General features: G+C 36.7%; 1 protein-coding gene across 4 annotated transcripts in view; it reads left to right on the plus strand.

Moving 5' to 3' along the window:
- The window catches only part of Bicc1 (BicC family RNA binding protein 1), a 241,021-nt gene that overhangs the window by 135,915 nt on the left and 91,165 nt on the right, over positions 1–13,941 (plus strand). For all 4 annotated transcript variants that reach the window (XM_048338806.1, XM_048338807.1, XM_048338805.1 and 1 more), the window contains exon 3: positions 6,316–6,385. In XM_048338806.1, coding sequence (XP_048194763.1) covers positions 6,316–6,385 — 70 coding nt within the window. The remainder of the gene's footprint in view (positions 1–6,315; positions 6,386–13,941) is intronic.

The following is a 13,941-nucleotide window of genomic DNA, read 5'->3' on the forward strand; positions in this document are numbered from 1 at the left end:
GGCATTTGCATTATCTTTGCTTCCTGTTCACCATGGGATGAGTAGTTCTGCCACATGCCCCATCACTACAATATTCCATCTCACCAGAGACTCAGAATCAATGAAACTATAGACCAAAACCCATGAACCAAAGTAAATAATTCCCCATTAAAGTTGTTTGCATTTTGGTCACAGATATTTAAAGCTAACACATTCCTGAACTGTTATATAAGTTTCACATAAGCAATTTACAAGATTACTATAAAGAATAAATGAGGTAAACTGGTTCAGCCACTCTGGCAAGCAGTATGGAGATTCCTCAGAAGGCTAAATATAGAACTCCCCTATGACCCAGCAGCCCCACTTTTGGGTATCTATCCAAAAGACCACAAACAAAATCACAGTAATGCCACCAGCACAACAATGTTCATTGCAGCACAATTTGTCATAGCGAGAATCTGGAACCAGCCCAGATGCCCCTCAGTAGATGAATGGATCAGGAAAATGTGGTACATATACACAATGGAATTTTATGCCTCTATCAGAAAGAATGACATTGTCCCATTTGTAAGGAAATGGAAGGACGTGGAAAAAATTATACTAAGTGAAGTGAGCCAGACCCAAAGAAACATGGACTCTATGGTCTCCCTTATTGGGGAATAATTAGTACAGGTTTAAGCAAGTCATAGCAGAGCATCACAAGGCCCAATAGCACACATAAGATGATGCTAAGTGAAATGAACTCCATGTTATGGAAACAGTTGTAACTACTTTCAACGTCCTATGTGTATCTGTAGCTTCTATTGTTGATGATGTTCTTGTATCACCTTCCTGTGGTTGTACCTACACTATCTCTGTAATCTTATCTGAGTATATTGGAAACTGTGTATACTAGTATTGGAAGTAGGAAATTGAAAGGGAATACCAAATTTGAGAGACACAGGGTAAAAAAAGACAAACAACTACAAAAGCAATACTTGCAAAGCTGTTTGGTGTAAGTTAACTGAACACCTCCGTGGGTTGGGGGGGAAGGGAAAGGGGGAGGAGGGAGAGGGGTATGAGGGACGAGGTAACAAACTGTACAAGAAATGTGTCCAGTGCCTAACGTATGAAACTGTAACCTTTCTGTACATCAGTTTGATAATAAAAATTTGAAAAAAAAAGAATAAATGAAGAATGTATATATGCATGTTAGGTAAGTGTGAAGAATTGTTATAATGATGATGAATAACTGAATGGTTTGGGAGGGAACTTTCTTAAATTTAAATAAATAAATGCAACAGAACCCTCTAATGTCTCAGCAAAATAAACATTTGCAGCTTTTAGAGACTTCTTTATGAGTTCACTATTTTCCCATCTCCAGTTAGTCAACTCTTTTCTTCCCTCATAGTGAGATGTAACAAATAGACTAGTCCATTACTATATGAAGTAAACTTAAACATTGCACTCCCATGAGGGGAGATCCTATTTTTTTTGTAGATATAGGGGAGAAAACACGCCTAAGCTAGTCTTTTAGAGAATTATAGTGCAGATGGTTCCCAGCTGATAGCCATTTTGAAGGATAAATTTTCAATAGTGTAGTATAAATGTCAAGTTAGAGAGTTTAGCATTCCTTTCCCTGGTCCAAGAATATGTTTTTCAAGTGTAGTCAGCATAAGTAGACTTGTCTTAGGTTGATCTGAAGTACTGAATATTTACCTGTGGACTTTTCAGTTTATGTCTGGATTGAAGAATTTGGTGAAATAAGTCTGTTAGTAGACTGTTGCTGGTTTGGCAAAGAATCCTCCATCTGTAAGTTATTACCCTGTAATTGCCGCAAACCTGCAGAATGTGTATTTTAGTGAATATCAGTACCTTTGCTCTATTTCCACATCGCATATGAATCTGAAATTTCTTTGAGCTGGAATGAGTGTGTTATGAAATTAGCACTGAAGAATAGAAATGAAAATTATTTTAATTATACACAAGCTACTTACAAAATTTGATTAGATTTTACTTGCTTATTTTAACTTGAGTAATTTACTTTGGGATAGTGAAATTACTTAAAGGATTCAGTGTAAATCTTTGAGGTTTTAAAATATAGCTGACAGAACTTTCATCAGTTAGAAAATTTAAATTCCAGATTATGCAAACACTACCCTACATTCCCATCTCTACACCTCCTCAAGCCCCACAGATACTCAAACTAAACAAAGACGTACAATGTCATGTTTATTAGGTACTCTTTTGATACAGAAAAGGTATCCCTTAGTTTTGAATCAGAGAATATTCCTAATGACTTACAAGATTTATATATGAATTAGAAAGTTAAGGCGACTAGCTTCATTATTTATCTGTAACATGATATCTCCACTACATTTTTTTATGTAATGAGAAAACAAGTTTGTTTTTGACAGTAAAGAAATTTTGAACTGAGGGTCTTGTGCTTGTGAGCCATGTTCCCAGCCATTTTCCTGCCTCCCTCCTTCCCTTTATCTTTCCTTCCCTCCTTCTCTCCTTTCATTTTTAGATCAGATTCCACATTTTTTTTCAGAGTTGGCCTTTTTATGACTGCGATTAGAGATGTGAACCACTATACCCAGTTTATTTATTGAGTTCTGGCCCTCTCTTAACTTTTTGCATGAATTGGCCTCAAACAGCAATTCTTCTGATTTCAACTCTCCAAAGTATCTGGGATTGAAGGCATGAGCCACTACATGTGGTAAAAATAATTTACAGGTGAACTACAAAAATGTATATTATTTTGACAGCAATCTTAATTTTGATTGCTTTGAATATTTCAAAAATTGTTATTCTTGGGTAAAATCCTTTTGGCGGCTCCTCAAATCTGCTATTACCATATAAACTGAGTTGTATCTCAATTTTTGATTTTGTGTAAGTAATGAGCACATTAAGTCTAATAGAAGAAATTTTGAAGTTACTTATTCAGTAGTTACATTTCAGAAGAACTCCTCTAAAAATCTCCTCTCTTTTGTCATCCAGGATTGCTGTCTGATACTGGAGAGCAAGTGGAGAAACAGAGCAGATGATTAATAGAACTGAGAAAAGATTCTTTTTCTCAATGAGAACATCCAGAATTTAGATATGGCATGCTTGAAATGCCCTAACACATAGTGTCAAGGATTCGGTCTTTTAAATGTGCTAGGTTTGATTTTGTACTTGTGGAAGATAATTCAAACTATTATGCTTGTTCTTTGAGTTTTGGATTGGGGAATGTAGCTGTGGGAGACAATAAGAAGATTTTAAGTTTCCAGCTGGAATTATCTTTGGTATTTTTTTCTAAGATAGAAAGCCATCATTTTTTTACTTGGAATTTTTCAGCTTTTCATGTTTTGGCATTTCTTAGCCTCCCTGACATGATGATATTTATAGTTGTATTTCTGTCAGGAAGCACTAGTCATTTTAGCATGTTTTCAGATTTTCAGATCAAATTCCACACAGTTAAATGGCACCAACATCTCTGATGGAGAATGGAGATGGTTATAATTATCTACTTAATTAAATTATTCCTTGAGTGGAACCTGAATGGTTTGGATAACATATTGACTTGCTTGAGAGTGGAGGCACAGCATGGGTTTCTGGAAAGTGATTCCTTGTCAAGTTTTGTGGGAGTAAACTGGCACTTGGGGAATAGGTGAGAACCTTTTGGAAAGATATTATTGCTTCTTGCAATGTAAGATCCATTAAAAATGTCCTTCCTTTTCTACAATTTTTTTAAAAACAAAATATTACTTTAACCAGATGTTATGGCCAAGGCTCTAATCCCAGCACTTGAGAGTCTGAGGCAAGAGTTTTTCAAGATCCAGGCTAATCTAGGTTACATAGCAAGATCTTGTCCCCCTGGCCTCAAAAAAGGTGACTTTCATGCTTATAATTCGGGATTAGTAGTTTGTTCTTTGAGCTTTGTTTTGCAATGGAGGAAAAGAGACAGTGAGATGTTTTTTATGAAAAAAATGAAATAATAAGACAACTTGTGGTATCTCATTTTAGAATGTATTTTTTTTCCTGAGATGGAAGATAGTGGTTTTCTTCTCAGATTTAGGACTTCTTTTAGCCATCTTCTTAGCTCACTTTTTGTAGTACTACTCAGTGATGGCCATTTTAGGGAATGTTTTTGGTTGTTATTGTTTAACATGCTGCATACAGATCCTCTGACTTTTTCACCACCCTAAATCCTGCCTTTGTGCTGTCTCATGCCACTTCCTCCATGGGACATGCTGTCACCTCCAGCTGCAGTACAGGGGGTTCCTGGTTGAGCCCGACCCATACCTGTGCAGAGAACTTCTTCCTATCCCCCAAGCTTGCGTCATGTTTGGTCGCTCATGACAGAGACATGCTGAGGCTGGAACAAATTGATAGCTCAGCAATCAAAGCCATAAGAGCAAACATGGAGTTATTCTCTGATGATTTGAAAAATGTCACTGAAAGCTTGCTAAAGAGAATTTTGACTTCTTCATAGTGAAATAAGTCTGGTGCCTTCTGACATGTAATAACTCCACTGGTTATAGTTTACTTGTCAGGTGTGGGAGCTAAGCACAGCGAACTGAGGTCTTCGATCTGAGTCATGGTTATAAATCTCTTGTGGGTATGTCCACATATGCAGCTGTAGGACAATGGAGATGTTGTGAAGTGAGGCTCCCCAGTTACCCTGAATCATGTGCTATAGAGCCAAGCATTAGTGGCACATAACTAAAATTCTAGCACTTGAGAGTCTGAGGTAGGATGGTGAGTTTGTGGGCCTGGTTGGGCCACATCTTGAGACCCTGTCTCAAAAAATAACACACACACACACACACACACACACACACACAGATATAGAATTAACTAACTAAAGTACTCACTAAGACCAACTAAGTGCATTGGTAGGGGCAGGCTGACACCTAGACTAAGTGAGGACAGTGTGGCCTTCCTTTTTGTTTGTCAGTTTTTAGGAAGGACATGAGGTAGAGGAATATTTCTTTATGAAAACCATCAGTACAGACAATGGGAGAAACGGCAATTGAGCTGCATGGATTTAGCAGTGATGGTGTTAAGATCCTTTGGTCCACAGAGGCAGAGCCACAGGAGGAATGGGGTCCAGGAGCAGCCGAGTGCCTGTGGAGCAGACCAAAGTCAGCAGTTGCTCTCAGTACCAGCCAAGTTCATGTGCTGACTCTGCCAAGTGTTCCACAGAATCAGAAATCTCAATTGCTCTGTGAAATCCCTGGATCTTAAGAATGTTGGCTGAGGCTTTCTAAAGACTAACAGTGGATAGACAAAACGCATATGTGGCCTGCCAGTCTGAAACATCTGCTGTAAGTCCTTTTCTGCTAAGATAAATTCAAAGCACAGAATTCAGTGCAGTAGTGATGCATTTTAACTGTTTAGTGTTTGCAGTGCATACGCAATACTGAAAATAAAAAGGTACTTATTAACAACTGGCACTGTAAATGTATTTAGTTGTAGATATTTTCCAACTTTCATTCAAATGGTTAAAAAATAATGGTGTTGTTATTTGCCTATTTAGTTGTTCCCTTTGAGTTTGGTACATTCTGTAATCATGTTTCCAAAGGAAGCAATAATCCAGTGGAATTCTTGTGATAAAATAGTGAGGAACACAGGATAACATTTTGGAATCACTGATGCTTTTTGATTTTACTCTTCTGCTGCCATTGCTTCCATCTTTTGTTCTTGGCCCCATCTCATGTGCATGTTAGTTCCTCCTGGCCAGTGTCAGAAATCTGTATAAATTGGAGGAGAGGTGGCATCAGTGCCATCCTGGACCACATGACGGGTGACAGAGAAATGTAGCTTTAGAAAGTGATGTGCATATAAGCTTTTCATCAGATTTAATACAACCCAAATGTGCCCAAAACAAGTAATTTCTTTTTTCCAGGGGTAAATAAAAGGTCTTCATTTAGTCTAGTCTAACTCATATAGTTTTGCTTTACAAGAATCATATTTGGGGTGTCGCAATCTGTTGGCTATAATATTGGGGAATTTTATTAAGCACAATCATCTCTGATGGTTCTGGCAACAAGTGGACTTAATTATTTGTTCATGTACTTTTTGGTTTGTGTCTGTTAAACTCTGAAGCATTGTGAAGGGGATCACTGAGAGTAACAAATACACTCCAATGCTTCTAAAAGATTAAAGGCTTAAAAAGTATTTCCTTTTCCCCTGTGTGTGTTTTGTGTGTGTGTGTGTGTATGTGTGTGTGTTTTAAAATGAGATCATTTTGTTAAATCGATCTGAAGCTAGAAACTTGAAAATAAGCACTTTGTGTTCATGAAAAAAATCTTATCTGTAAGTACAAGCTCTTAATTGAGTCAATATTTCTCTAAATTTTTGTTGCAGATCATGGAGGAAACAAACACACAGATTGCTTGGCCATCCAAACTGAAGATCGGAGCCAAATCCAAGAAAGGTAGAGAGGGAGAAAGAGAGGGAAGAGTGGGCAGTTTTAATAATTGAAGTTTTAGAGTATTACAGGTTTAGAACAGTGAATATTTACAGGGGAGGAAAGCAACCTTACCTCTATTTATTTACTTTTACTTTCTTTTCATCTGAATTTTGTCAAATAGCACTGTTTTCAGAATTCTCATGATTAAAAATAATGTGGCCAGGGGTATACGCTCTTTAATCCCAGCTACTAAGGAGGCTAAGATCTGAGGATCATGGTACAAAACCAGCCAGGGCAAGAAAGTACTTGAGACTTATTTCCAATTAGCCATCAAAAGCGAGAAGTAGAGTGGTAGCCCAAGTTGCTTTGAACAAAAAAGCTGAGGGACCACAGCCAGTCCTTGTTCAAGCCCTAGGACCCCCCCCCCCCCCACACACAGTATAGGTTTTCCCAACAACAGAAAACGAAATAGAAATATTATTAGAAATGCATAGTGACCTGTGGTCTTAAAGCTGCCCATTATATAGATAGCTATAAGTATTAGTAACTCCACATTTGATTTTGGGGTTCTTCCTTGTACAGTTTAAAGCTAATACCTTTCTTTTTTCTATTAATGGGATCTGAATCTTAAATTTCCTTTCTTTCTTTTTTCTTTTTGCTGTGCCTGGGTCTTGAACTCTGGCCTGGTCAATGTCCTTGAACTTCTTTTGCTCAAGGCTAGCACTCTACCACTTGAGTCGCAGCACCACTTCCAGCTTTTTCTTGGTAGTCTATTGGAGATAAGACTCTCACAGACTTTCTGCCAGGGCTGGCTTTAAACTGCTATCCTCAGATCTCAGCCTCCTAAGTAGCTTAGATTTCCTTTCTTGAGTCTATTTTCTTCATTTAGCCAGCAGCAAATAACCTACTAGATGTCCTTTCAGTCTGAACATCACCACCTTCCCCCTGCCCCATCTAGCTTTTTCTCTGCTTTTTTTTTTTAACCCAATGTATGGATAGACAGAAATGGAAGGATATTACCTCTTTCTATTTCTTTCCCCTAAGATTATATGGTATTTCGAAATATGACTTTTCAGTATAAATTTTTGGGATAATTTTTCTTTTTAAAGTATGAGCTTGATCTCAACAACTTTATTGTGTATACTTTATTGAAAGTATAGATGTAGTCATCAGGAGATAGAAAGATTGTGCAAGCACAGCAATGTCCCTTGTGGTCTGGCTTTTCTGTTGTTGATATTCAGTTGTGCATTTGTTGGCCCTTTTCCTTGTGATTTTTATTGCTAAATGATACAATACACCGCACAATTTCTCAATTTCCTTTCATAGTTTAGTCCACATTTCCTTCTTTTAATTTCATCTTATTAGAGTTACTCATCACATGGAATGTAAATTATTTTACAAGTTTGTTTGTTTTTTTAATTCTGAGTGTTACCAGCTGGACTTAACTGACATGGCTACAGAAACTCTGATCTTGTTATCTTCATATTTGTGTTCATTGTAGCTAGCTAGGATTTGGAGCTTATATGCTAAATAATCATAAGAAGACAGGTTAATTTCCATGTGTTATTTCATATCTTTATTTGCCAGTTGCTATAGGCATGCTCTTTCTTTATTTTCCACACCATGTTGATGTTTAGTACTCATTATTCAGAAAAATGGTAGTGGATCTACTTATTTGCCTATAGCTATCTAAAATTCCCTGGCCTACAACTTGAGTGAATTGAAACTTGCATATACACTGACTCTTCTTTTCCTGTTACCAGGCATTTTTACTTAAAGAGTAAAATGAACTTCATTACTTGCTTAATAAAAATGAGATTCAATTAGTCTCCAAAGTAAACTCCCAAGGAAACATGAACGGTAAAAATATTTCAAGAGAACTTAGAGATGGCTTATTCTTTTGCCCAAATCATTGTAAATTCCTCCCCTAAATATCCTCCTCCCATTATCACGAGAAACTAAGAATTGTTTCTATTTTTTTGTTCAAAATGTGATTTTAATTTTATAGAGATTTTGGAAAATATAGAGATGAATAGAATAGTCTCACAGTTTTAGATTGTTTTCCTTTCATTGGCACAGTTAAACTATTCAGAATGGCCAGTGATATTTCACATTTTGATTATACATTTTGCTTTGGAAATATTTCAGCTGTATGTTGGAGTGTACTTGGGATACTTTTTACATGGTTAAACTTAACCTTTGGAATTTTGCCTAAGAATCTATCCTTCCAGGTATTCTTCAGACTTCATTGGGCTTATTTTTATTATATATGAAGTGTTCTGCATACACAAAACTGCACAATGAGCCGAATACAGCAAAGGAGAACATGGGATAGATAAAGAACCAGAAGTTCAACTCTGAGGACTGTTCTGTTCAAATTTCCTTGATTGCTCTTACTTAAATACATAGCTACTGACTCAGTTCTTGGCGAACCTTCCTAGTGTGTAAATACCTATATTATTTTTAATATGCTTTTATTCAGAAATGAAATTTGGTTGATTATAATTTGTAGCTAACAAAAGTAAAATGAAGATGGCAGGAGGAATTTTAGTAGGCAATTATTTGCTGTTTCATCCAATGTAGCTATTGTCTCCCTTCTGTATAGTAGGAGAAAATATTGCTGGTCTCGAAGTTTTCTTCAGGTTGTTATTATTCAAGAGATCAAGGGGTATCAATGTATTTAGAGTTTTTTTTTCCATGCTTGAGATGATTATTAATTTGTAAGTCCCATAGTTACTTCTCAGTCCATGCTAGAGAGACCACTAGAAAGTATTTTACTTTCTAGTTTTTATGACACACATTGGTGGAATATTTGAGCCTACACAAACATTTTTCATGGCCGCTGTTACCTCTGTCTGCCCGCTTCTTTGCTGTATTGGAATTTGGTCCTGTGTTTTTTAAATTAGCTTCCAGTAGCTCTGTCCAGACTTTATTTTTGAAACCATCTATCCTTTATCAGAATGGCTGAGTGAGCAACTGTAGTACTCCTTGGTTGAAGTGTTAAGAGCCTGCATTTTCCATCAGAAAGTTCAGATTTGTGTCTAAAAATTCTAGTAGTTCTAGAAGTGGTCCTCAGAGTGTATATACTTAACAAGCTCCTTCAGTTGTTACTGTCAGCTGAGTTTGGGAAACAGTAGCCTCACCTTCTGATGTAGAAATGCAATGATTTAGTCACTAGGAAAACTGTCGATTATGCAATGGATGATAAGCCACAGTTGAAAATCATGTGAAATTCATCAACAGTCATATCTGAAGCACGGCACTGTTCTAGATTTATCCATTTTACACTTCTGTCATCTTTGCAGCCAGCTAACGATAGCATCATTGTTCTTTGACATTGTGAAATATAACGGTTAGCAAAGGAACATCTGGTATTTTCCCTCTTTACCACTTTCTCCTTAATTTCTGTACCTCTTTCCCATTCATTCCACTTTCATTTCTCTTCGACTATATATATTCTAGATCCTAGGATGTGCTGAGGAAAAAGTAATAGAAATATTTTCATTTATTTAGAATATTTTAAAGAGCTTATTTTTATACAAACTGGGTACATATAAGTTTAAAAAAAACACACAAACCTACAGCACTGATGCTTACTGGATAGCTGAATGCTCATTGAAGCCAGAAAGAAGTAAGAATTTAAGGCTCCAAATAATGGACATTTAAATAGATAACTATAGCATTGTTTTAATGAGGGTCACAATTAAATATAAAGTGAGTCTTAATATTTCTTCTATATAGCGGCAATTTATTGTGTGTGGAAGATAATAAAACTGAAGCTCTTGGTGTTTTAGTATTTGAACAATATAGACAGATAGACATGAGGCTTGTGCCAGTGAAACCATTAGTTAAGGATTAAGGTATTTGAAAATAGAAAACGTTGGTTAACTTTAGACATTCACTCAAATTTTGAGTATACTTTCCTGAGATATCACCTATTTTAAAATAAATGCAGCTTCATTAAAGTACAAATAGCATTTTGAACAAGTTTGGCTGCTATGCCAAATAAAATTTTTGCCAGATCTGCCTTAACAAATAGATTAAAATGTAATGAGATAAATTCTCATTACAAATTGCACTGTAAAGTCCACAATGATAAGTGAGTTTGTTCTCTCAAATAAGGTAAATATTTTTCCTAAAACTTTTTTGCTCTTAATTTGTTCATCAGTCCCCTTTTTCTTAGTCTGGCAAAGGTAAATATGGGTAAACATTATTTAAGGATTTTTTCCCCCACCAGTGTTCCAAATAATTGAGGTCAACATTAAGGAACTGGTACTGCAGAGTTAAAGTGGTGGCAACTGTGAGAACTGGGATGCCCCCAAACTAACAAGACTGAACAGTGCTGACAGGATTTCTAATGTATCTTGCTTTGCATGCAGTCTGGCACCAGTTTGGTTCTTCCCTACCTCCCAGAATGAACAAGAGAATTATTAGAATTCCATGAGATTTTAATATTTTTTGGTTTGTAGTCTATCAGAACAAGTAGGTATCTACTTGGAAATCTTAGCATGAGTAAAACTGTAGACTTTTTACTTTAATTTTCCTAAGGACAATATTTGTGAAGGGTACTTTGTTTGGTGTCCATGGTACACTAGTTAGTAGAGCAGTGTTTCACTTTACCATATCAGTGCTCCATGGGCCGAGAACAGAGAAATGACTGGGCCTGGCAAGCTGGATCAATGCGTCTCCAATGGTGGGTTTCAAGCTTGTACTAAAAGTTAATTCAATGAGCCATAACCAGCAATAAATTACCCCAACTATATCAGAAAAGAAAGCAGAATGTGATGACATTGTCTGCTAAAACTTGTAGCCATGCACATCTCTGTTCATGTTGTTTTGTTTGCATATATACATACATGGTTATTACTAGGTTGTAGTATAACATGGGTGATAATGAAAGGCTGTAGAACCCATGGCTAGATTCTCCAGAGGATAAAAAACACAGGAGCTTTGATAAGCACAGTATCCCCAATACTTCAACCAGGGCATAATTTACAGTCAGTAAATATTTGGAGACTGAGTCCTCAACCCAATCTTGGTTATAGTAGAACTGTTTGTGTGACCAGGAATAGTGTCTGTAAGGTATGCTGGTTATGTGCTGAAGAACAAGACTTAGAACTGTGACCTTCACAGGACAGGAGTGATAATCACAATCAGGAGGAATGGCACCTTTCCTGTAGACTCCCCAAATGAACAGACAGCGGCCAGGATTGTGGCTAAGCCTTCTTTTAATGGTTCTGTTTTGTCCTAATGAGGGAAGGGGACGGACATTTTGGAAAAATGATCTAATTTATTGTTACCTAGGGTACATGAATTACCAAATTTCTGGTGCATTTCTTTGAAGGCTTATAGATGATACTTTCAAAAATAAACACAGATTTTAACCTCCAGGCCAGGGTTGTTTTAGTTGTGGTTATTTGAATTAGCATTTGGATACATAATTGAATTATCTGTAGTAATATTAGGTGCTACCATTTGTTGAGAACTATTGCAGTCAGGCATTTTGCTAGACAATCTCAGGTCCTATTAATTACCAGTGTAACCCTATAACTAGTGGTGGTATCCTCATCTTACAGATGAAGAAACTGAAGTACATACAGAGAGAACAAGTTGTCATGGTTTTATAGATAATAACAAGCAGACCCTAAGCTTCAATTAAGACCTATTTCTAGAGCTCCACGCCCTAAACACTGCACTGTGCCTTTACCAGTTATACCTAGGTGAGACAATACCTGTGCTGGTGACTTTCCTTAAGCTGAGTGTTCTATAATATTCATCTCTGACCATTGGCAAGTGTGGTTGGACACTCAGGCCAGTTGACTAATGTTCTAGTTCTTAGAAATGAGAGTTTTGTGAATATGGGCTGAAGTTAGCAGATCCTAGACTCTCATAAAAAAACACCTTTTTGTGCAGATTTTACAGTTGAAAACATGAAGCCAGGAACAGCTGTGGCTTTTACTAGGGTCTGAGGGCTTCACACTCACTCAGCTTGCTTGGATGATACTCTACCACTTGGGTCACACACCTCCACCCTAGCTTTTTGCTGGTTATTTGGAGATGATGTCTTGCAGACTTTTCTGCCAAATCACATGCTTCAAACCATGATTCTCCAGATCTCACCGTCCAGAGTCCTAGGTTTATAGGCGCCAGGCAACTGTGCATCTTTCTAAAAAGTGCTTACTTCTGAAATTTCACTATTTTATATGTTATTTCCTTAGGAAGACACTTTAGAATTATCCTTAAGCTAAAAAACTTCAAAAATATTGGTTTGGGAAGAAACTGTTTGGAATATATTACAAATTGCTGGGCAACGTTTCTTGTTTCTTCCTTCTTTCCCTTCTTTTCCCTCCATCCCTCCCTCCTCTCTGTCTGTCTGTCTGTCTTTGAAAGCAGTCTCACTGAACTTCCCAGGGCTGCTGTATTTCTTTTACATAGAAAGATTTGCACATGGCTTGTATTTCCTTTAGGCAGAAGGATCTTGGCCTTGATGGTTTTGGATGTTCAATGGTCATTGAGTGAATGCTAACTGGCAGCCAATAGTAGGAGTCCCAGTCAGAGACCTGGGGAAGTTGTGTGAAGCATTATACTAGTCACTGTGGTAAGAAGGAACATGGCCTAGAAATGATGCATAGTTGTGAGGACCATGACGATTCCTAAGGAAATGATTATATTTGGACATGACAGTGGTGCTCTAATGCCTGTCTTGATCCCAAAATGGGCAGCAAGTTTTTTTTTTAGAGTTTCCCAAACCATATTAGTTTTCTGGTTTCCCTCTGCTCCATCAGTCATGGTATTGATGGGAAGAATCTCATGACATTTATTATTAGTCCTCTCAGTAGCAAAGAAATTATTCTCTTGAAGGCATTTTGCAGTTGCAAACATCACTGAGCTACCACATGGCACTTCTCATTAGTTTAAGAAAATTAATCATAGTGGCATCTTCATTTCTTCCAGTACCTGTTTTGGACCATTAAAGCAGAGATTGTGGTTTATCATTTCATTCTTTTAATATAAACCTTGGTGCTAAGAGAAATTTTTATCAAAAGATACTAGAGAGATTTCAGGAATGAGGAGTTATACTCTCTTTATATCTTGTTGCCAAAAATTGTTCTTAAAGCAAAACAAGTTCTGCCTAAAATAGAAATAATTTGGAACACAGCATAGGTGTGTTTTGTTTGATCTATACAAATAGTTTGTGTTGTAACCTTGCGGAAACACATTCTACATACATTTTGAGAGAACATCTTCAACATAAGAACACAAATAATCCATTATTTTTGTAGCTAATGGAAATGACATTAAATATATGTGGTATTTTGGTATATAATAGCATAATCCAACAAATATGTTTTGATATATTGGTTTTACTTTTTTTAACAATGAATTTCAGATTTCTTTGTTTGATTGGAATGTTGTTTTATGTTGTGGAAATTCTTACCAAGGGAATTCTTAGACTACAGTATAGGAACAACTTCGATATTTTTTTAAAATTTTCTCCTTGTCCTTCCAAATGACTATTGAACTTCCTCCTACCTTGCAGGGCCTGGAATTTGGAAAGAGAAACATTATTACTTCCCCTC

Source organism: Perognathus longimembris, chromosome 2 (genome assembly GCF_023159225.1).
Source record: "Perognathus longimembris pacificus isolate PPM17 chromosome 2, ASM2315922v1, whole genome shotgun sequence".
NCBI classification, from domain to species: Eukaryota; Metazoa; Chordata; class Mammalia; order Rodentia; family Heteromyidae; genus Perognathus; species Perognathus longimembris.